Raw genomic sequence first — 24,928 nt, forward strand, 5'->3', positions numbered from 1 at the left:
AGGGAGATGTTGTATTTCCGGTTGTGTTAGGGAAGCGTGAGAGAGAGGGGGATAGGTGGCTAAATGATGAACGAGTGCCGGTGAGGGCTGAGTGAGTCCCGCGTGCGTGTGTCTGTGTGTCTTTATCCTGCCAAGGATGTCGGCGAGGAGAAGAACCGAAGCGTTTGTCCCGGCTGAGGAGAGCGACCAGTTGCTGATTCGGCCCTTGTGAGTGACGGCGAAGCTTTGGTCTTCCGCGCGGTGGTCCTTGGAATTCTGCCCGCGCGCCTCCCGCTTCGGGTTGGGGTCTTGCAGTAGAGTCCCCACAGGCTCGGAGACTACAACTCCCAGAATCCCCACCCCACCCTAACACCTGGAGGCCCGGGGCAGGGAAAGCTGGAGTCCGCTTCAGTGCGCCCCCTCCATGTTTTAAACATCTATGCATTCATACTTTCTTTGTTGTTGAATCCTAATATTACTGTGATAATATTGTTATGATAAATAGTCAGGATGATTGTTTGATTGATGCCTCCTCAGGGTTAGGTTACCTTTGGAGTTGGGGACTTTGTAATTATGGGGATTTCTCAGTCATTCTGAGTGAAAATCCAGGATCTCTCTAGATATGCTGCCTAGAGTTCAGCTAGTGGTGGCGCCTAGCCTACCTTGGCTGATCTCAAGAGAGCTAAGCAGGGATGTGGTTAATACTTGGATGGGAGACAATCAAGAAATCCCATAGCTGTAGGCCATACTGGGAAGTCGTAAAATATCCATAGTGGGAAAGTAGAAGAAAACATGCCATTTACTTTAGTTGTGGGCAACTCATATAATATCTTGATCCACTTTATGAATTCTGGAGGAAATCCAAACCTGTTTAGTATGGCAAACATGTACTCTTTATATATTTTGTCAAAGGCTTTTTCAGCATCTAATGATAACATTACAAATTGATCTTTATTTTTATTCAAGTCTATTAGATCTACAACTAACCTAAGGTTGTCTGCTGCTTGCCTAGTTTTTATAAACCCTGCTTGCTTGATCATTCTTAATAATGAATGATATCACTTGCTGTAATATGTTTGATAACACTGCTGTTAAAATCTTTGAATCAACATTACTATAATCAATGAGATTGGACAATAATTGGCACACTGAGTATGATCTTTACCTGCTTTTGGTATAACTGTAATATAAGCCTGATTAAATGCCACTGATAAAATTCCTTTATCAAATATCTCTTCATACACTTGACAGAGTTTTGGCACCAAAAGATCTATAAATGTTTTATACCACTCAATGGAGAATCCATCTGATCCTGGTGTTTTACCACTTTCCATTTTTAAAATTACCTCAGAAAGGCTTTGTGCTGCCTGACTGTGGAAGGGATTATTGTTGGGATGATTTAAATTCCCTATATAATATTTTCCGAATGAAATGGTAGTCTGTCTTACAATAATTGAAATGCTCACAGAAGCACATGCATTTCTTCTGAAATAAGCACTTTGTTTCTAGAGGCACACTGAGGTACCTAGTGAGGTGAACATTCAAATTGCATTAGTGCCTTTTTTTTCCTTTGAAAATTGATGCAGGTATTGAATTGTGCTGCAAAAACCTGGGTGACCACTAGATGACTGCAGAGTAAGACACAAATCTCTCTTTGCTGCCATCTAGTAGTGTCTGGATCTTTGCAACCTAGATCTGGTAACCTATGCAAGATTTTTTTTTAATAAGAATTTTATTAGATTTAAGATAAAGATAAAAACTGCAAAAAACTACAAAAAGAAAAAACTAAAAAAGTGAAAACACAAGAGAATTTTTTTTTAATTACAAAAAGAGGTGACTTTCGACTTTTAACAGCAAGGATATACAACAAATTTTCCATAATCAATCCCTTACTCTATATTAAACCAAAATCACATTATTTCTATAAATAATTCCATTGGCACGTTATAAAAATCACTAAATACAGTTGCTCCATCCCCTTATATTAAAAGAAAAAAAAGTCATATATAGATATATATACACCCACAGTATGTGTGTGTGTGTGTGTTTATACCTCCTAATCAGCTTTCCCCCCAAAGACAACATTTAATTATTTCCTTCCTACTACTGTTCTATACATTTCTGTCTACTATAATAAAAATCAAACTAAAAAAAACATATAAATTGCAGGCCATTATAATTAATAATACAACAATTATAATATATTAAGTGTAAAACCAAGCATTTATTACTATACCTTGTTAATCCAAATTGTTAAAGATGAATGAAGTCAAACCAGCCCTAGAAGCAATCCAGATAAATATTCTTGAGTCCTTACCCCACTTCAAAATAAACCAGAGCACTTACATATCCCCACAATACGCACAGGGCTTTTTTTCATAAAGAAATCAGACAGCCCAACTGTCCCCCTTAAGAAATCCAACTTCCCAACAAAAAGCCTCCCATACATAATAACCCCTTCTTTTCCATAACACTCCATCAGCTATTCAGTTTCACTTCTGACTTGCAATTCGATCTCTCCCTTTAATTTCTTCAACTCAACTATCCAATCTTCATCCAGCATTTCACCTGAAGCCCCGATCTCGCTATTAGAAGAAACATTTCTATCATTGTTAAGCTCTTCAATTTCTTCCATGACATCCCTAATCAGATGACACATTTTAAACCTCATATTATCCACAGTGTCCTGAATGCCTTGCATAAAAATTTGACAGGAATCAAAAAGGATCTGTTTAAAGTCTTGATGAAAATCCGAGAAAGTCTGCTTGAAATCCTCCATGTCTCACGCAGTAGATTATGGCACCCCCTAGGTACTTAACCAGAAAAAATGGAAGATAATAGAAAAATTCTGAAACGTGTTTACAGAAGTGGAAGTATGATAACAGGTAGTTCCCCAGGGAAAGTAGCAACAGAAAGCTGAAAGTTCAAAACAGCAGATTCAACATGTAGGAATATGCTAAAATCTTCAAATTTAGTACAAAAATAATAGCAGGGAGATGACTACGTACTCTTTTTTTATAGTAAATTTTTTAAGTTTCAAAGAAAGAATAAAAACTACAATAAAAACTTAAAAAGTGCAGAAACACAAGAGAAGGAAAAAAAATTTAATTTACAGGAAAGTGTGGCTTCTGACTTTTAACAGCAAGGATATACAGTTTCCATAATCAATCTCTTACTCTATATTAAACCAAAACCCCACATTATTTCTGTAAATCATTCCCATTTAACACATAATAAAAATCACTAAGTACAGTTATCCCTCCCCTTATATTAAAATAAAGGAAATAATTTTTTTATAAACCTCCTGAACATCTTTTTCCTCTCCAAAATATAAATCATATATAATTATTCCTTTCCTACCACTATTCTATGCATTTCTGTCTACTACAATAAAAATCAAATTGAAAGGCACATAAGTTGTCAGCTATTATACTTAATGGTATAACAATTTTAATAATCCCAATCTTAATAAACAAAAAACAAAGCCAACAGTAAATCCAAATCTTTAAAAGCAAATAACATCAGTCAAATCCTTAAAGCAAACCAAATAAACATTCTTCAACCCTTATCCCATTGCAAAATAAACCAGAGCAGTTACATGTTCCCAAGATATGCACAGAGCTTTCTTCTTAAGAAAATCAAACAGTCCAGCTGCCCCCTTCCAAAATTCCAGGCTCTTTTCATGGCATTCCACCAGGAGATCGACCCTATTCATGGCTTGAAGATCACTCTCTCCCCTAGATTTCTCCAACTCCATTATCCAATCTTCATCCAGCATCTTGACAGAAATCCCAGTCTCAGTCTTAAACCTTTCTATCGCTCTTAGATTCCTCAGTTTCATCCACCACATCCCCAACCTGATGGCACATTTTAGCTCTCATATTTTCCACAGTGTCCTAGATATCTTGCATAAAGGTTTGATAAAAGTCAAAAGATATTTGTTTGAAGTCCTGGTGAAGGTCAGAAAGGATCTGTTTGAAATCCTCCATGTCTCACATGGTAGATTATGGTACCACCTAGGAACTTAATCAGTGGAAGTCTAAGATATGGGAAAGTTCAAAAGTTGTTTACACAAAGTGAGAGTGAATAGCAGACTGTTCTCAAGGGAAAGTGAAGACAGAAAGCTGAAGATTCAAATCAGCCAATTCAATGTGTACGAAAGTGCTAATTTTAAAGATTGAGTAAATAATAATACTTATTATTATTATTATTATTATTATTATTATTCAAATTTAATTACCGCCCATCTCCCCCAAAAGAGGGACTCTGGGCGGTTTACAATAAAATCAAGCTCCAAACATAAACATTAAAATCTCATAAAAGCAGCAACATCACAATTATTATAAAATACAATAAATAAATATAAAATCCAAGAAGGTATAAATTTGAACACAGAAATAACAACAAGAAGACAATTATTTACTCAATCTTTAAAATTTCCTTTGGAAGGAAAACAAAATCCAAAACTTAAAAAAGAAATTTAAAAAGTAATCCCAAAAATAACATTAAGCACCAAGAGGACCAGCTTCTTGTTGTAAAAAGCCTCTCTTGGGTACATATACTTTAAAAAACACACACACAAATTGGTGATTTAGAAATGGAGTGGCAGGACTTAGTGTCTCTTTAAGGCTACAGCGCGGCTCAGAAATGGTGACGTCCCCGCCTCCCGGATACTCTTACCAGTCAAAAGCAAAATGTGATCTTCTGGCTGCAAGCTGCAATTTTGGAGGACAAATGGGATAATTCCAAGTACTCTCCTTAATCTGGAGAACATTTGGGTTTCAGGAAAGCCTTCCTGAACCCAGAAAAAGTTGCCCCATTGTCCACTCTGCCTGCCGAGCCAGCAGGCACAGCCATTCAGTCCACCATTCCCACTGGAAGCCCTCCGCCATTCCCACCAGAAGCCCATGGTTGTGTACTCTCAACCTTAATATTTGGATGGGAAGCAAAATCCAAAACTTAAAAAGAATTTTTTTAAAGAAATTAATCCAAAAATAATAATCAGCAAGGGAACGCGTTTCTCCTTGCTGTAGAAAGCCTCTGTTAGGGTACATAAACTTAAAAGAAAAATAAATTGGGTGATTTAGAAATGGAGTGCCCGGTCTTAATGTCCCTTTAAGGCTACAGCATGGCTTGGTAATGGTGACGCCCAGACTCCCAGCTGCTCTTACCAGTTGATTACAAATGCTGTTCGTGATTTTCTGGCTGCAAGCAGCCTTCCCAAGGACAAATGGGGTAATTCTGAGTGTTTTCCTCTGTCTGGAAAAACGCTCTTGGGCTTCAGGAAAAACCTGCCTGAGCCCAAAAATTGCCGCATTGTCAGTTCTGCTTGCAGACCCCACAAGCACAACTGTTCAGACCACCATGTTCTCACCGGAACCCATCAATGCTGCAAGAAGATGGTTTTGAACTTACAACTTTTATTATATATACTTAGTAATTGAGTTCTCTAGGCTTCAAGTATCAATCAAGGGTCTTTTTTGCAGACATTTTGTTCCACATCCCAGTGAAGCTTCAGAAGTGGTGCAATTGCTGGGATGTGGGGCACAACATATGGAAAAAAACCCGATCAGTATCTCAGTATTGATCTCCCAAAGCCTGACTACTGACTATGCACAGCAAACTTGGGTTACCTCTGTTCCGTGTTTTGGTACTGTATAGCCAAAATTAGATAAATTTTGGTTAATTCTAATTGTAGTTGAGTGAAAAAGGCAACTTTGTGGTGTAGTTTAGGTCATTTGAATAACCTTCAGTTAAGATTAACTGTTTAGAGTATAGGCCTAATGGTTCATAGGGCCAAGGGTTCTTTAAATAAGTTACACTGTTCTGTCCAAATGAAGTCATTGAGTTAAAGTAAAGCTTTCACCTTGCTTGAATAGCTATACTTATTTTTTGTTTATTTGATTAATTTTCAATAAACTAATGCCTTTTTCTTTAACTTCCTCCTCCTTTTACAGAGGTGCTGGGCAGGAAGTAGGAAGATCATGTATTATTCTGGAATTTAAAGGAAGGAAGATAATGGTAATTATTCTGTTACATTATTTGTAAAATCCTTAGTTTTAATTTGCGTGTTATTCAAATATGTGTCTATTCTTAGTCCATTACATCACAATAATGTTACAAAACATTAAGCTTGCAGTATAAGCTTCATTAGTTTGACTTTGATAACATAATATGCATATGGTATAAGCTTATATATACATCTAGTGATTGGTAATATGCTTCTTGATTTGAATATGCATTTTCAGCTTGACTGTGGAATCCACCCAGGCTTAGAAGGAATGGATGCCCTTCCTTACATTGATCTTATAGATCCAGCTGAGACTGATCTCCTCTTGATAAGTCAGTAAGTGCTGTATGACTTGCCTTGTCTTTTAAGCACTGCCCTGGCAGCTGTAGGCTTCAAGAAACTTTCCTGACCCAGCACAGAAACCAAGGCTGCTGGGTATGGATAGGCACGAAACAGAAAACGTGTTCTTTTTCAAAGCCAAAACAAACGTTTTGTGTTTTTGAAGTTCTGCCAAACTGTTCTGGGAGAGCAGCAGTTTGGCAGAACCAAAACCTGGAACATTTTGGTTTTTCTGAGTTTGGGCCAAAACCAAACCTAGAGTGGTCTTAAAGGGAGAACAGGGAAAAGCTGCCTCTCTCTCTCCTCTCTCCCATCCTGCCCTGCATGGCTTGTGCTCTGACTTGCCCACTGATTGTTGAAGCACCTTGCTTTCCTTACCTCCCTTGAGTTGCTCCATCCCCTGCTGCCACCATTGCCCTTGGCTTTAAACATGACATATTTAACCAGCCTGTCTGCTCCCCTGATCTTCCTAGAGCCTTCCTTTTCCTAATTCTTCCTATAAGTGCACTTGAAGCCCAAGAGTTTGGCTATAGCTACAGCTAAAGGAGAGTAAGAAAATGAAAGACTTGAAAATCGGGGGGGAGGGGGCAGAGCAGTTGAATATGTTGCATTGAAACCAAGGACGCTGGTGGCAGCTATCCAACTAGCCCACCCACTCTCCCAGTCTTCCCAGTGCTTTCCTTTCACTACATCCCCTAGACCACTGCTGCATGCCATTGGCTTTTTTCCATTCTCCCTCCCTGCTAAAACGCTTCTGCTTGGATCACTCATGTTTCAGTCTAGAAACAGACCAGAATCAACCAGCAGTGGAACCCCAGAACTACTACTCTGCACAGAGTATGGTATATATATTGAATGTTTTTCCCATCCCTAGGCCTGAAGCTTTGTTCTGAACTTAGAAATGTAATGGATTGTACCCTTCCTCTGCCAGTCCCAGTCCTGTAAATGTTGCAAAGCTGGTGTGCAGAATGTTTATTGTATTTGCCAGAATGTATTTTTAATGCTGAAGATGTATAGCAGACGCGTTCTCATTGTGTTTAAGTATTTTAGTAACATTGTTTGTTGTGATAGTGTGTACTTCACTTTCCCCTCAAAAAACTTTTTCATTTGACTATTTCAGTTTCCATTTGGATCACTGTGGGGCATTACCATGGTTTCTGCAAAAAACAAGCTTTAAGGGAAGAACTTTCATGACTCATGCTACAAAAGCAATTTATAGGTGGCTGCTCTCAGATTATGTCAAAGTTAGGTAAGTTAATCTTCTTAAATTATAAGAAGAAACTACTATAAAAATAATATGGATTTGGACCTTAACTTTTGATTATGTTGAAATTTTTCAAGCCCTACGCTGTTTTAAAAATAAATCTGAAAAACTGTTGAATAAGATGCTGATCACCCTTATTGTTTTATATAGCAATATCTCTGCAGATGACATGCTATACACAGAGACAGACCTGGAAGAAAGCATGGAGAAAATTGAAACTATAAACTTTCATGAAGTAAAAGAGGTGGCTGGCATCAAATTCTGGTGTTATCATGCAGGACACGTTCTGGGAGCAGCCATGTTTATGATTGAAATAGCTGGAGTGAAGGTATTTCCTTAGAACGTAGAGAAATCCAACAGACTCTTATTCCTGGATGTCTGTTTCTATCAGCTTCCCATTTCAGAGGAACTAGATTTTGAGGGGGGGATATTCTCAGTCATTTTTCTGTTGCACCAGCAACTTGAAAGATGAAAGGCCTGTGATATAAGCTGCCCCCTTTAGTAGTGAAAGGAAAGAAATCTAAATGGTCTAAATCTAAATCCAGAGCCATGTGCTTGAAATTAGATCTTGCTGTATCAGGTTGGTTTCTTGTCAAGCACTTGCTGTTTATCCACAGCATTAACAGCATACTTTTAGGGATACTGAGGATAAGGCAAAAGACATGGATCAGACTGTTGATCTTTTTGTTACTTGGTTCTGCCTAATTAGAATGACATTTTATTTCTTTCTCAAAGCTTTTATACACAGGTGACTTCTCAAGACAAGAAGACAGGCATTTGATGGCGGCTGAGATTCCCAATATTAAGCCTGATATTCTTATCATTGTAAGTTTCTTCTTTTAATATAACTTGGCAAGTACATCTATTCATTTAATAGACTTACAGTCTGTTTTTCTGGATAATTCTCCCCACAACCAAGCTAAATGCACCAACTTTAAAATATTAAAGAAATAAACCAAAATGTTTAAGACCTAAAACTATAAAATAAAAAGTAGTACTACAACAGTAGATGCCGTGTTCATTAAATATACAACAGACCAACATGCAGATTAGAATAAACAGATTGTTAAAATTCTCTGGCCAGCAGAGAAATGAAATTAAGATATGAAGTAGGGGTGAACACTTGTTTTCTTCATGAGGAGCAATTTTCAAAGCACTATCAAAGTAGTTTTTGCTAGCTTGAAATATATAATGTGATATATTGAGATACTCTAGTGTTCAGCGTTTTTCTTGAAGGTAAAGGTAAAGGTAAAGGTTTCCCTTGACGTAAAGTCCAGTCGTGTCCGACTCTAGGGGGCGGTGCTCATCTCCGTTTCTAAGCCTTGGAGCCGGCGTTGTCATAGACACTTCCGGGTCATGTGGCCAGCATGACGACTCGGAACGCCGTTACCTTCCCGCCGAAGTGGTACCTATTGATCTACTCACATTTGCATGTTTTCGAACTGCTAGGTGAGCAGGAGCTGGGACGAGCAACGGGAGCTCACCCCGCCGCGCGGTTTCGAACCGCCGACCTTCCGATCGGTATAATGTGATATATTGAGATACTCTAGTGTTCAGCGTTTTTCTTGAAAGGCTTCGGATATTCTAAATCTAATGTCAGAATATTGTAGTCACAGTACAAAAATAATTTCTACATGCATTCAAGAGTGGAGGGACTCATCAGGGTGGGGAACTGTGACCCTTGTTTAATCGGACAGAAAGTTACACATCATTATTTTGAAGTATTACAACAGAGCTGTGTTGTTTTATCAAAGCCCTGCTCTCCCACTAGATTTTATATATATTTATATTCATATTCATTTGGAGAAGTTTTTTGGGGATGAAGGAATACTTCCTGAAAGATAATTGCAGCTAGTGAGATCTCAAACAAGAACAGCGTGGCAGCCTTGGGGCTTGTGCTCCCTCTTTGGTGCCTTGTGCCCATCATCTTGGTTAACTAAAGATGAAGAGACGTCAGACAGTGGGACTTCGCTATTGCTCGTTTTTGATTCAGTAACATTGATCGTTCAAAGCAGTTGCTTGCTCTAAAGGCAATCCATTGTTTGTCTAGCACTGCTAGAGCAATTTGTCAATTGTTAATACTTGTGAATGTCAGTTTTATTATAATATCATGACCAACCTGGTTAGTGTGTTTTTCACAGTGAACTCATAAGAACTGAAGATCATTGTTATGCATGTATTTATTATTGTAATTGTGCAATTGTTTGTCTAGGAATCAACATATGGTACCCATATCCATGAGAAACGGGAAGAGCGAGAAGCCCGATTTTGTAACACTGTACATGATATTGTAAACAGGGGAGGAAGAGGCCTCATTCCTGTGTTTGCTTTGGGAAGAGCTCAAGAATTGCTGTTGATTTTGGGTATGTATTTACTGAACACTTCTAACTTAACATATACAAATTGTTTTCATAACATGTCTATGTCTCTGGATGTAATAAGAGAGAAAATTGGAACCCTCAACTCCTGAAGGGCAAATAGCCTTCGTCATCTTATATGCATTCTACATGGAATTGCCCTTGAAGGTCACCCAACTTGCATATTAACACTGGACAACCCAGTGTTGTCATGTAACACCAATAGTGAAGGAGCTGCATTGGTTGGCAGTATGCTTCCAGGGTCAATTCAAGATTCTGGTGATAACCTTTAAAGTCCAACATGGCTTGGAGCCTTGCTATCTTAGAGACTGCCTGCTCCAAATAGAGTCTGTCTGCCCACGGTGCACCTGTAGATAGCACTGGCTGAGAGTCCCTGCTTCTCAAGCAGTGTGACAAGAGGAGACTCAGAGGAGCTCCCTTCCTGTGGAACACCTTCCCACAAGACAAAAGAGCCACAGCCTTACTGTAGGAAGCTTTTAAAAACATGCCTCCTTCAGGGTGCATTTTGGAAAAACTCAGGCAAGAATGGGAGATGCACCTGAGCTTGGAATGAGTCTGGTTATTTTGATGTTATAAGGCATTATAGTTTTTATGGTTTTATGATGATTTTATGCTGATTGTACAGGTAATCTGCACTTAATGACTGTCCTGTTTAGCAACCATTTGAAGTTATGACGATGCTGAAAAAGTAACCTTACGACCAGTCCTCGCACTTATGACTGTCGCAGCAACCCCACGATCACATGATTGAGATTCAGGCGATTCGCAACAGGCAGGCATTTATGACTGTTGCAGAATCCTGCAGTCACATGATCGCCATTTGCAACCTTCACTGCCGGCTTCTGGCAAGCAGAGTCAATGGAGAAGCCAGCAGTAAAATCGCAAGTTGAGATCATGTGATGTCTCATTTAACAGCTGTGTTGCTTAGCAATGGAATTGCCAGTCCCAATTGTCGATGTTAAGCAAGGGCTGCCTGTATTATTTATTATTTAATAATTAGGGTAATTATAATGCTATGTATGGATGTTATTGCTGTAAGCTGCTTAGTATCAGTCAGATGATTGGTGAAGAAATATTCAAAATAAATAAGGTCACCATCCTGTGTTCAAATATATGATTTAGGTAACATGGACTTTTTAAAAGTAATTTGGCAACCTGAGGATTTGCCACTTACACTGTATTTCAGCGACATTTGTACCAGATAAAGCAAGTTTCTCCTGTTTAGTTTTTATTTTTAGTTGTATAATTCTGTTGTCTGTGTGTCTGCATAGAAAATGAGATAAAAGCTTTCTCCAAATATCTTACCTTTGCTGAAATTATGCTTTTTCTGTTTTTTTTCTTTTATTATATTCTGAATTTAAGGAGATCTATTATTCTGATAATTGAAATTTGATTTAAGATTGAAGTTTATGCCATTAAATCTAATGGACTTACTTTGAATATATGTGTGTGTGTATAGTATTACACTTACCAGAATCCAGTTTATGAGAGAACCCAGATTTCAGAAGTTTTCTTTTTTCTTTTTGCTTTGCAGAATATCATATTTATTTGCCATTCATAAAATGGCAAGGTTCCCTCCCCTACTCCTCAAAAAGAGATTCCATATGATATTGCCCTATTAGAAACAAATTAAGTTAAATTAAACACTACTTGAAATTTTAACCAGATTTAGACTAACTGAAATTGATGACCTTTTAAGAAAGTAAGCTTAGGATCTCAGTCTAATTTGCATAGTTTAAATCTTATATTGTGAAGTGATGATGGTTTTGCAGGTATTTTTTCAGAACGCAAATCTTTATAATTTTTGAATGTTGACTTCATTTTTATATAACTGTTTAGATGAATACTGGCAAAATCACCCTGAGCTACATGAGATACCGATATACTACGCTTCTTCCCTGGCAAAGAAATGCATGGCAGTATATCAGACCTACGTCAATGCCATGAATGATAAAATCCGCAAGCAAATCAATATCAACAACCCATTTGTATTCAAGCACATTAGTAATCTGAAGGTCAGTATGAATAAGTGTACTCCTATAGGACATGCAGATCTGTTGCAAATAAATCTAGTCCTGGTTTATGGTTGGGCTTTTCGGCCTCTCATTAAAATGCCTCTACTGTTTCTAATAAAACAGCATGGCTATTCTAGAAGACAGGTAGCATGATACAAATTAATTCTCTGAAGAACTGCTCCTCATTGTACATTACCATACTGGCAGAACTCTCAGTAACAAAGCAATTCTACTATGGAAAACTGCCCTAATCTATCTATCCATAAGTATCTCAAGGGCTTGCAAGTTATCTTTCTCTGATAAAAATAGATTGGGAAATGGATGCTTGCATAGTTGCTTTCTCCCCTTCTCCACTCCAGCAGCATTTACATTTTGGGGTCTTGAGCAATCAGCAACATTGCTAATTAGCTGTAACTAATGTATTTAGATTATGAGACAGTCCTTCTGATTTATGGAAGTTTGACTGCTGTTTACTGAATGCAGGATTGCAGCACCTTCCTGAGGTTACAGCTATCAGGAGCTCTTCCTGTGACTCTTGGTGGTCTACCAGAAGCACCTACTCTGAGCTGTGAGCATTTTAATGACAGGCATTTTCTGGGATTCATAGTTATGGCACACAGATTGTTGTCCAGAACCAGCCCAAATATATGGAGCCAACAGTCCCTGTAGAACCTGATCCTTATAAATGGAAGTACCAGATGTTTTTCCTCTTTCCTACCTAGAGCATGGATCATTTTGATGACATTGGCCCCAGTGTTGTAATGGCTTCCCCTGGCATGATGCAGAGTGGCTTATCCAGAGAGTTATTTGAGAGCTGGTGTACTGACAAAAGAAATGGAGTCATCATAGCAGGTTACTGTGTGGAAGGAACGCTTGCCAAGGTGAGGTCTGCTCTTTCTACTACAATGAAGACATTGCTTGAGTACTCTTATTTGCCACTTAAAAGAGAGCCCATACTTAGTTTAATCAAATAAATTTAGTAGCATGGTAATACAGAATATATACACTGTACTCATATTGATATAGGTACAGCCTTTATTTATTTATTTCATATTAGTTGAGTGTTAATTCTTGCTTTCCAATTCATGTAACAGACGGTAAGACTTAACTGTATAATAGTAAATCAGATAATTAGGCATGATTAAGGGTTCCGGAGGCTCATTCCTTAATCTGTGAGAAAGGCTCATGTCCTAGGAGACCAGACGTTTCAAGAAGGTTTGAATGGCCTGCATAACCTTACCATGTATACTCCCTAATGATGTATAAACAGTGCTTATCAAAGCACCGTTTGTAGTGTCTTCACACTGAGGATTTATCTCACCTTTGTTACCAAGCAGCGGCCTATGTCATTGCCTAGTGGTAATCTAGTGCACGTATGTGTGTATTTTACATATATTTAAATTAACCTTACATCAAGGTTCTTTGCCCAAGGGTCCAGTGACTCACCGTAATTCAGTAAACAGTTGTTTGGATCCTCTCCAGTTATTTTGGTAAGTTCTTTGGGTATATTTCCATCACACCTGGGTATTTTGCAATGAAAGGCAGAATCCTTGAGCTGTTAAGTTAAACCTGATAAGTTGACCAGACGTGTGCCCAAAATCGTTATGCTAAGCATTTGAAAGGCATATTCCATATTCCATTTTTCTGTTCTGAATGAAATAATAAAACGTTGGAATTTGTGCATTTTCTGCTGTTGCAGCATATCATGTCCGAGCCTGAAGAAATTACAACAATGTCAGGACAGAAGCTACCGCTGAAAATGTCTGTGGATTACATTTCTTTCTCCGCTCACACAGATTATCAGCAAACCAGCGAGTTCATTCGGGCACTCAAGCCCCCTCATGTGGTTAGTGTCTAAGTTCTTTTCAAGACATAGAGTAATATCCATCCGTTTTAGACGTCAGCTGAAGACGTTTTGTTTTAAGTGCCCAAGCTAATGTTAACCCTCTCCTTTCCTGTACTAATTTACAATCAGGCATATTTGATACCATATTTATCATTCCTGTTCAATTGTTTCTCAAAAGTATTGTTTTAAAACTGGTCCTGCAAGAAATTTCATGGTGCATATTGAGATAATACTTTGGAAATAAGTTCCAAGAAAGAAGCACCAAGAAAACTAGAGTGATACAGAAAAAAGGATATAATGAAGAATCAGAATATTTTTAAAAATATTGTCCCAAGGACAATGTGGACTTCAGGGCTTGTCCACCACCCTCTTCCTGCAGCCTATTTCCCCAGATAAAAACATGCTGGAGGGGCTTTCTGGAACTACTTTAAGGGAAAACAGAACTGAGGGACCCCCCGTCCCCTTGCACTTTCCATTCTTATACGGGGATCTTTGGATTGCAGCTGAGAACAAAATGCCAGATTAAACTGAGAAGGGTGGCTGAAGAAAGGAACAGTAGCATTTGAGGACTGGGAAGATGTAGTTCAGACAAGGAAAATTGTACATAAAGCTGTTAAGATCATACTCTGTATGTAGTAGCTGCCTTCTCTTCTCTTTGTTCCTCCTCTTGTCTCAAGAATCACCTTCCTGACAGTGCATGCTTATATTTCACAAGCACGTCCTTAGTGTGAATTTGTCGTGCAGATATTGGTGCATGGTGAGCAGAATGAAATGGCCAGGCTGAAAGCTGCATTAATACGTGAATATGAAGATAATGATGAAGTTCACATAGAGGTCCACAATCCTAGAAATACTGAGGCTGTGACTCTGAACTTCAGAGGAGAAAAGCTTGCCAAGGTAAATGCCAATACTGTCTTTGCCCTAATAAGAACCTTTCCCTGGATCTTTGTCAAATGTCGTATTTTTCTGTTTTGAAATATATTTAATCCAGTGTGAGAACTGCTATAGAACTACTCTTGTTTGATATATGAATAATAAATTGTATAAACTACTGTGGAGTGAACATGGTGTTTTTCTCCAGTGGTAGAAGCCTAGGACTGCGGCGGGGGGCGGTTTTTGGTAAAATCCATAGTGTTCAGAATGCTCTGTTGGCTATTACTGTATAGGGTACAATTGGTACAAGCTTTTTTTTTTTTTTTTCCTTCAAAGCTGGCGCCTACTGGCTACACGGGCATATTTGGCCTGTTAATACAGAAACAGAGAAGTTTGAGAGAGACACTATTTCTGAAACAGGGACAAATCTGTGATAAAGTATAGAACTGGCACCTGGGATTCTTAGCAAAACATCCTTTTTATCAGTCAGAAAAATGGAAGAACTTGAAGGATGTTGTATACTTCACTAGCATCACAGTTAAAAGTTATTCGATACATTTACCTACAGATGTTTATATATGGACAGAAGCATGCAGGTAGAATACTATCTTCAGTTGTTTAAATTGAGGTTATATATTTGATTCACCTTTCTGTAATCTCCTATCAGTCTCAATTTTCTACTTTTTCTTAGGTTATGGGTTCTCTAGCTGATAAGAAACCAGAACAGGGGCAGCGAGTTTCAGGAATACTAGTTAAAAGAAACTTTAACTACCATATCCTTTCTCCTTGTGACCTGTCCAGTAAGTAAAAGTTATTCCCCCCCACCCCCCGGAATATCTAATAGTTCATATTTTTGTTTATAAGCCAAATGAATGCTCCTTATTCTAAATTCGTATTCCTCAGCTTGGATTGTGAATATTCAGTGATGACAACAATTTCATATCATAAATTAAAATGTAGAATATTGGTTTTAAATGAAGAAAAATTCCAAACTAAAATATTTACTGTAATATAAATTAAGACTAAAACAGTTCTTTGAAAAAAGTTGCAAGAGTCTAGAAACTAGGCCTGTGCAAAGCCTTGAAGAAGAGATGCTTCATTTCAGTCAAGGTGTGCCCTTCAAGACTGCTCTGCAAGTTGCAATCTGAAACTCACCCGAAGTCTGCCATGTCTGTGTTCTCTTAAAGCAGCTGCTTTGTAGTGATATGATGGACCCTTCTAAGCAATATAAATCTGGAAAGGAGCTAGCAAAATTCACATCACGCTCTTAGATAAACTGAGGAATAATGTAGGGCCCAGGCTGCGGCATATACTAAGTATTGTCTTTTTCTTTTAAAATTATTCAAGATTATACTGATCTTGCCATGAGCACTGTGACACAGACACAAGCTGTTCCATACACAGGCACTTTCAGTCTGCTTTATTACCATCTGCAGAAATTAACAGGTATGTAGATGAGATACTTCAGACATAATTTTTTTTAAAAAGCTTCTTTTTCCCCTGCTTCTCCCCTGATTACCAAATTGTATAAGATGCAATATGGTGTTAACATTTGAATGAATAAATGTAAAGGGAGAGGAATGATGAATATTTCATAGGATAAGAAGATCAGAGCAAAATAAGCTGCTTTTCCACAAGCATTAAAGATTCTCAGATATTGGGGTACTTTCAGAATCTCATTGGAGATTTTTTGATTAGGAAGGGTGAGCAAGACAGTGAAAGGACAATTTGTTCAATGCTGTTTCTCTCTGGAGCACAACTAGAAAATCTGGTTGCTGGCAACCTTGGGATTGGTTCTGCAGTGCGTCATAGAATTCATTGTGACTCCAAAGCCATTACAGCAATGGTGGTTTTGCAAACTGATAGTTCCATCAGGGTAAGAATTTTGACTGGCTGGATCTGTTTTCAAATAATTAAGATGATAGAGCATGAAATTAAAATGGTTCAAAGTTTTTACTTTCTACAAGTACCTGATTCACACATCCAGTGTGTACACATCTGCTAAGCCAGAACACAACGTGCCTGATTTTGGTTTAGTATCTTGCTACAATCCAAGTATTATGGTTTGTATACTATCATTTACAACTTAATATGTGCAAGCCTAACAGCATTTATTCAGTAAACTATGGTTAAAAAAGCCATGGCTTCATGAATCTGGTCATTATTTGCCCATGCAAGAGTACTCCTAGGTGTCATGTTCCCGTTCCGATGTTTATGGTTCCTCGTAACGTTTCACATGTCATATCTGCAGTTGCGTGCCTGCCTGGCCACGCTGGTAAATTTCCTTTGTGCTGACTTGTGATCTTCTGGAATGTATGTTTGGGTTATCTCTGCTGTTCAAGGTTACTTTCTCAGGCCGATTCTAACGGTTGCTAGCATCTGGGGGGGTGGTTGCTATGCTAGCCTGAGGGGAGGGTTCGCAACAGGAGCAAGGCTTTTTAAGTTTGCATTTGGCGCGCTTTTGCTCATTCTCAGCTTTCTTCGTACTTTGCATACTATCCATTCAATAAATTAGTTTTCTCTAGTAACTACTGATGAGACTCCTTTTATTGGAATAGGCAATCATTACACTAGGAATGTTTGATGTGTACAATAGAAGAAAACAGTAGCCAGCAGTCCCAATAACTCTTGAACTAGAATTTAGTGGAATGTGTGTGTTTGTGTATGTTACATGACAAATTTTGTTGTAATTTTGCTGTTGTGCTTATATTTTTAAGGTGACATAAAAGAAATAGAAGTCCAAGATAAGCCAGCCTTGAAGGTTTTTAAAAATATTACTGTGGTCCAAGAACCAGGCATGGTGGTACTTGAAGTAAGGACTGATTGGCGGTTTTCTTACAGTATCTGAGAAGTTAATTTGACAGAGTCTGGTTTGATTTAAACAATCTTTGTTTACTTTTTTTCCTTCAGTGGGTAGCAAATCCTGCCAATGATATGTATGCAGACACTGTAACAACAGTGATACTAGAAATCCAATCAAATCCCAAAGTTCACAAAGGTATTCACTTTTTTAATTTAATTGGAAAGTATAGACAAAAGTGTATGTGTTGTTGTGTAGGGATCCAAGGCAATTGCTAGTCCATAGGACAGTGCTTCTCACCCCAGGTTCCAGTGACACGGTCTACTATGCACAGTTTAAAATTAATGTAATTGAGACTAAAGTAGAACATTCCAAGTATAGCTGTCAGTGAAGGAGATGGTGTTAACAGTTTATCCAACGTTAGTTAACCTGGTTAGCTCAGCCTCAATTCATTTTCGTTAGAAATAGATCTCTTAATACAGGTAAAAGTTTCCCTCATGTTAAACTCAGTTCCCAGTGTCTTCTTTCACATGTCCATATAATTTTTTGGCAGCAATTAGGAAAGTGATTTACTTTCTTCCCAGATTTTTATTTGGCTCCCGCTCTAGGCTACACCCCTGATATTCCTTGGAAGTCTCCCGTTCAACTACTGACTCTGCTTAGCTTCTGAATATCACAAGATACAACAAACCCTTGATTTGGCAGACTTTGGATTTAATGGACAAAATCTGCTGGGTCAAATCTCAGGCAGTAATGGACTGTTCCCCAGCATTTCATACCACAGACTCCATTATCTGGTGAAGGAGTCCAGACAATGGTTGCTGCTGCCCCTCAAAGTAATATTCACTATTATCAGTAAAATTGATTTGCTTGTGTACAAGTATGTTTTTGGGCTCAAAAAATCCCATTCAACCTTTAACTGGCACTTGGCTTTAAAAGTCATCTCTTCCTCCTTACCAGTCAATTAAATCAAGGGCGTATTGTATCTCTGCAGCTTATCAAATATATGAAATTATTATGCTTGTCTGTAACTGAAGATCAAATTTTTGCAGAATTATCTGACTCAAGCACAATTTAACTTAAAGAATTTTGTGAGGGAAATCATGTGTACTTCAAGGAACTTGGATGTATGCCAACATCTTTCTTTTTATGTATAAGAGGATTGTGCAAATCTTTCAGGAGTTTGCTTTGGAAGTTACTCTGGCTGTCTTGCACACCTACTTCACTTGGGAAAAATGCGTAATTAGCCATTATATTATAATGCTCTCAATTTATGTCTTTCAGCTATGATGCGTAAAATTCCAAGAAGAGAAGAAATAGAAGATTATCACAAAAAAATGGAAATTATGCTTCAGTAAGTTATGATTGTGCACTTAAATTAAGCAAAGAATCATAGACTGCGCACCCTGGTTTACAGTAACACCCAGAATTATCCTCAATAAATAAACAAATGTGCTATTACTTCAGGCTCTGCCCTATCATTAGAATTGGTTCCAATGAATTGGTCAATGTTAGGCCTATGGGACCTGACATAAGTATACTTTAAACTATTCAAGACAGGGAGACAACCTGATTTGCTTCATCGAAGTGAACAACCACCCAGTTTCCTTAAACAATGCATTTTGTGTGAGCTCAAATCCCTTTGGTCTAGGGCTGTCAGAGAAGGCTCAGGATACACTATGGATTCTCAGCCTGCACTGGAATCTCCCAACTTCGGTGTTTACCTAGGAGTCTCTCAGCCGCCTTGGTGTACCCTGTGGAACTCTTCACAGTCCACTCTGGAGCTCCCTTGTCTGGAAACTCCCTTGGCAGCACTGCCAGAGCTCTTCCCAGCTCTCTCCCTTAGTGCAAGCATCAAGAGGACTAAAAGAGGCTCCGGTGCAGAGGAAAGAGAAGGAACATAAAGCGTGTGCTTTGTCCAAAGCTATCTCAAAGCAAAGCATTCTTCTGGAGCTTTGCATAGACCTACTCAAGGTAGTGTTAGTTGCTTATGCTGCATTTGTTACACAATGTAAAATGCAAATTTGGGCTCTCAGGTTAAACTGCCTAAAGTCTGTATTATTAGCTTACTTTCTAGCAGACAGCACTCTGAGACCAGGTCAAGAAACAGACACCACAGGGATTCTGGGGAATGCTACTTCATTGTTGTAGGGTATAATACGGGTAGGGTATAGGATCTTGAAAGCCTCTCCAAAACCTTCACTGCCCCCTTTTTTAAGGATAGGAAGGTCAAGGCAGAGCTGTTCTGAGTCAGTCTTTTTTTAAAAGAAAACTTTATTAAAGCATTTTCAAAATATACATAAAAACTAAAAAGATTGAAACAAAGACGCCTACAAGGAAAAAGAAACAGAACTAAAAAGGTGTGAAAAAACACAAAACAAACTACTACAAAGTGACTTCCGACTTTCTGTAACGAAGATATACATAAATCAGTATCAATCTCTTACTCCAATTCATATTATAGTAAACATTATTTCTATAAAGCATTTAAATTCTCATTATTACATTTCCTTCTAAAACAAAATTACCCTCCCAATTTAAAAAAAACATATAAAACCCTTCAAACATAATTTGGAACCTAATATAGTAACAAACACTACCCTTCTTCACTATAATTTGCTCCTATCTGCCAACTAAACTAACATTAACCAAAAATATAAAAATTATCCAAACAGCGTAAACATTTATCTAAATCCTTTTTACCGTCCTGATAACCACATTTAAACAACAATCTAGGCATTTACCAAAGATGTAGGAATTTTCAAAACAGCATAACCATTTATCCAAACCTTTAAGAAACCATCCTGATAAACACATTTAGACAATTATCCCACTTCAAAGTAAACCAAGGTATTTACATGTCTCAGTATTATATATACAGAGCTTTCTTCTTGTCAATTTCAAATTCTGCAACCTGTTTTAAAAAGCCCCAATATTTGTCCAAAATCTTCCAGCCTCTAGAGTTTAATTCTCTTTCTTGATCATGGTGTGGTGTCAACACTGTCTTTTTATCTTCAACTTTCAACAACTCAATTTTCCTTTGACTATTTGAACGTAAGTCACCAATTCTCATCTTTTTCTTTGGAGAAACCACTTTACTCTTAAGGTAGTTTTCAGCTTTATCAGTTTCTCTTGATTCTTGTGACAATTTGGACTCCACAAATTCTGAGAAATGCTCCAAGACCGGAATAACAGCATTGTAGAGATCTTTAAATATCATATTAATTTCCTCCATATTTCTTAACAGTAAGATAGATTTATGGTGCCCTCTAGAGCCTCGGGAAGGTAAAGTCATTAACGCTGTAACTGAACACTCTCTCCAGCATTTTTATGTCAGGAAAATAAAAATAATAACAAACAGCATTTCCGTGGGAAAGTGAAAGCAAATAGATCAGAACTCTAATCCACAGATTCAGCAAAGAAGAGAAATTTTTATATTCCTCAAAAATCACTTTAATAAAAAAGCAATAAAAAACAAAATTCTTTAAATCTCAATTTAACAAATTATATATAAAAAGCCAAATTACCAAGTTAATAATTTTCAAAAATAATGAGAGTCACCAAGAGATTCTGCATTTCTTTGTTGTAGAAAGCCTCTCTTTGGTAAAATTCAAACAAAAAAACTGCTGTAGAAATGGGGTGGGCAGCTTTAAGGTCCATTTTGGCTTCAGAGCAGCTTGGGAAGAAGATGACGGCCCCACCTCCCAGCTGATCGCTTACCAGTCTATCGCAAAATGCTGTTTTGCGGTCTTCTGGCTGTGACCAGCCGTCTGTAGAACACATGGGGTGATTCCTGGGGTTCTCCTTAATCTGGAGAACGCTTCTGGGCTCCAAGGAAGCCTGCCTGAGCCCAAGAAAAAAGCCACTCTGACAGGTCAGTCTGCAGACAGTGGAAAAAACCAGCTCAAGCCGCCATTGTCCCCACCGGAAGTCCCTGAGTCTCTTTCTCATGCTTCCTACTTTCTCAGGGCTGAGTATCCATTTTCCTTCTCCCACCTCCTTCTCAAGGTCAGTGCTACATGCCTCTACAACTGGTTTCATTTATGTAACAAATCTAATCCTTGATTTTTACCCTGGAGTATAAAATAAGGTAGTGTCTTACTGTTATCAAAAATCACAGGGCAAGAAGGTTTCCTAAATTCTTCATAGTCAAACTACCAACTGGATGGTGGAACTGAATTCTTTTTAAAAAAAATTTTAAATCTACCTTTGGCTACAAAAATCATTCTAAAACTGGGTTTTTCTCCCTAAAATTCTGTTGGAAGCAGTGTCTCATTGAACCAGATGGGACTTTCTTTTGAGGAAGCGTTCGCAGGACTAGAGTGTTAGTTTCCTTAAGCAGACTGTTCTAAATGTAAAACAGCAGCAGTGAATGTTTATATTTCTAACATTTAGCCTTTTGTTTGCAGGGACGTATTTGGAGAAGACTGTGTAAGTGCAAAGAAAGATAATGTGCTCAGCATCACTGTGGATGGAAAAACAGCAAACCTCTCATTGGATACACGGGTATATACAGCTAAATAATTTAATTAGAGCATTTCAATATTTGGTAATCATTTAGGAGAGTTAGAAGTTGCTGGAAGTTACTATGAAATCAGATGCAATAGTAGAGAATGTTGTAAGGTGTTTATAAGTATCAAAAATTCTCCAGTTAAAGCTTTAAAGCTTTAGAAAAAGCCTAGGAAAATTTTATTTTAAAAAATTAAGAGAAAATTAGGAAAAATTGTTGGTAAGTTGAATACATTGAAGGATTACAATAATTGATGCTTCACCACAAGCACTTGAGATCTGTTTCAGTCTGATAGAAATATTCATGTTACTGAATGTTACAGCATCCTGACCATGCCAGCCTGCGTTGAGTTCCTAAGAGCTGAATGATTACAGCATATCTGTCAGGGAATAGGGCAAAGAACCACGCTGAGCCAGAAATTGAGCTCTAGTATTTATTGTCCTACCCTATAGACAGAATCCTGCCAAACTGAAACCAAATTACCAAACTCTAACGGAAAAACCCCAGAACACTAAGGGGTTTCTTTTCTGATCTTCTTGGCTGGGAGCCCAAGGCTTTCCACACTGCACGTGCGTTTCTCCCCCTGGAGAGGGCCCCCTCCTTCTTCGCCAGTGATCCCCATTACAGTATCAGTTATTCAGTTCAGCATCTGCAACATTATTTCTGTACTCCCCATCTCACAACCAAAATTCTTGAGACAGCTTACAGTAAAGGACTCCGAAAGGGTGCGTGAGCTGTTGGAGTGAACTAAGATCTGCTCTCCTGCGTCCTCCGGAAGGCTGGGCCTGGCAGCTTCCTGGGTTCCACAGCTCGTCGGCATGCATGAACGCCCAGCAGACAAGGCTTCCGCAGGTGGAGATGCTGCCGCCGATGCACTGGGAAAGCTCTTGTGCTGCCATGCCGAGCCTTTGGGGATTGTGGCTACCTTGGCATTTTGGGAGGGATGGTTTGCTCGTGCCAATACATTTTGTGAAGTGCCTTTTTTAATACTGTGTACCATCCAACTAAGGCATACCTCATTTACCTGAAAGAATACAAAAAGCAAGATTCTATCCATTTGAAGATTAAAAAAAACCTCTCCATTCAAAAATATGCTTAGTGACCAGTGAATATGCTCCCAGTTGTCTGTTTGATCCAAAAGGTTTGTTTTGCCCGTGACAACACTATCTTAAATTCTTCACCTGAGTTCTACACGCTGTAATGTTCTAAACCAAAGTCTCTAGCCTCTTCAAGCTCACTTTTAATTTTTTTTCCCCCCCAGAATGATGTGTTGGCAAAATACTTATCAGCAGCTCTCAGAAGAGTCATACACCCATATTGCCAACACTCAAATCCCACCCCCCAACATATAGTTTATCTTTCTGTATTACACCTTGTGTGCAGCCACCATCATAAGGAACATTTTTCTCTGGAAATCAAGGGATGTGTCCAGGGCTGCCATGGTGCCGGGGGGCCCTGCATTCCCAAGCACAGTTATAGGCATGGGGGTAGTAAAGAGGCTTGTGGAACTTGCGTATGAAGGCCATTTCAGGTTGCTTCTGTTCTGTTCCCTTTTAGACTGTTGATCATGAACCAGGATGTGAAGATGATGATGAAACTCTTCGGGAAATGGTGGAGCTGGCTGCACAGCGACTTTATGATGCTATCACTCCTATACAATGAACTAATAGATATTGTATATACTGAGGGACATAAGGGTCCTCTAATGACTTTATACTTTTTAAAAATATTCTTCATTAAAATAATTTTGCCCCCAAGTGGGCAGACCAAAACAATTGCTGTTTGTGTCTACAATTAAAAAATGTATTATAGAAAGAACTCATTTCTCTTGGCTCATAGGCAAAAATGGGCTACTGTGTTAAAATGCATAAACTAACATTAAAAAAGTGTTGTCTTTTTTTAAAAAAATGTTTCAGTGTATTTTTATTATTAGATTTGTGTTACCAGAAGAATCAGTAGTATTCTAAAGAGAACTCCTTTGATGTTTGGAACTTCTCATGTTTACTTATATGCATTAATACAACCTGATATTGCAATACACTAGAATTCACAGAAGTTGCAGTACAAGTACTAGAGTTGAAAAAGAATATTATCTATGTCTGGAACATATGTGCATGTATGCACAAGCACATAAGAGTTGTATCTTGGGTTGATTTGCAGTAATATACAAAACTTCAGTGATCACAGATACATATTGATACTCTAGAGAATATAACTTGCTCTGGTATTTGGAGTTCAGAAAATTAATCAAGGGTTCTGTAAGTCTGGTTTGGGGGTTTAGCAGTATGGTGACCTGAACCTGTCCTTAGATGTGCCAGGCTATAGGGATATCTTCAGGTGAGGGTCAAAAAAATGAAAAGGTGACTTACAGGTAAGGAATGGTGAGCTAGCACGTCTCCAAATAAGCAGAGATGGTGTCGTGGCCACGACTGATGGACTAGCAAGTACACCAGTCCCATGGAATCTCTCCAGATAAGGAGAGGAGGAGAGATTGCCCTCTTGTGCTCTGGAAGGCTGCTGCTCATGAGGAGACAGCAGGATAGCAGTTTCCCGCACAATTGAGCATCAGGAGACAAAGGGAAGCCATCATGCTCTCACCCACAGCAGAGCCTTTTAAAGGACACTGGGTTCGCTAACCTCACTTTCTAATCACTTTCAGAAATTACCTATTTATCTTAAGACTATTAGAGATCTTCAAAATGACAAGTTTGCAAAGCCACCTGGTGAATTTACCTTCATTCCAGAATAAAAAAAATTATCAAGATTTAAAGAATTTGAAATAAATGGCACAAAGCTAAATAAGACTTTAACCAAGAAAGTTATAAATGAATTAAGGGACAAGATGAATTGGAATATTTTTTGCTATAAGATTTTGGAAATAATTTTAAAAATAAACAGCACCTTCATGGGAACT

The 24,928-nt window shown here is 38.2% G+C and overlaps 1 protein-coding gene across 2 annotated transcripts; it reads left to right on the forward strand.

Annotated features, from left to right (window-relative positions):
* The first annotated feature begins 2 nt into the window (after nucleotides 1-2).
* Nucleotides 3-23,916, forward strand: CPSF3 (cleavage and polyadenylation specific factor 3). 2 transcript variants are annotated; one of them, XM_063314269.1, is made up of 18 exons: nucleotides 3-207; nucleotides 5,937-6,000; nucleotides 6,228-6,325; nucleotides 7,449-7,577; nucleotides 7,743-7,920; nucleotides 8,328-8,417; nucleotides 9,805-9,955; nucleotides 11,810-11,985; nucleotides 12,708-12,866; nucleotides 13,685-13,831; nucleotides 14,576-14,728; nucleotides 15,396-15,504; nucleotides 16,052-16,150; nucleotides 17,422-17,516; nucleotides 17,615-17,702; nucleotides 18,789-18,858; nucleotides 21,914-22,010; nucleotides 23,572-23,916. In XM_063314269.1, the coding sequence occupies exons 1-18, from the start codon at nucleotides 137-139 to the stop codon at nucleotides 23,674-23,676; spliced, it is 2,079 nt and encodes a 692-aa protein (XP_063170339.1). In that variant the 5' UTR covers nucleotides 3-136; the 3' UTR covers nucleotides 23,677-23,916. The 2 variants fall into 2 exon arrangements, with proteins under 2 accessions (XP_063170339.1, XP_063170348.1); XM_063314278.1 differs by lacking the exons at nucleotides 3-207; nucleotides 5,937-6,000; nucleotides 6,228-6,325 and having other exon boundaries at nucleotides 7,526-7,577; nucleotides 7,871-7,920.
* Nucleotides 23,917-24,928: the final 1,012 nt, after the last annotated feature.

The sequence above is a fragment of the Candoia aspera genome, chromosome 1 (assembly GCF_035149785.1).
Source record: "Candoia aspera isolate rCanAsp1 chromosome 1, rCanAsp1.hap2, whole genome shotgun sequence".
Taxonomy (NCBI): Eukaryota; Metazoa; Chordata; class Lepidosauria; order Squamata; family Boidae; genus Candoia; species Candoia aspera.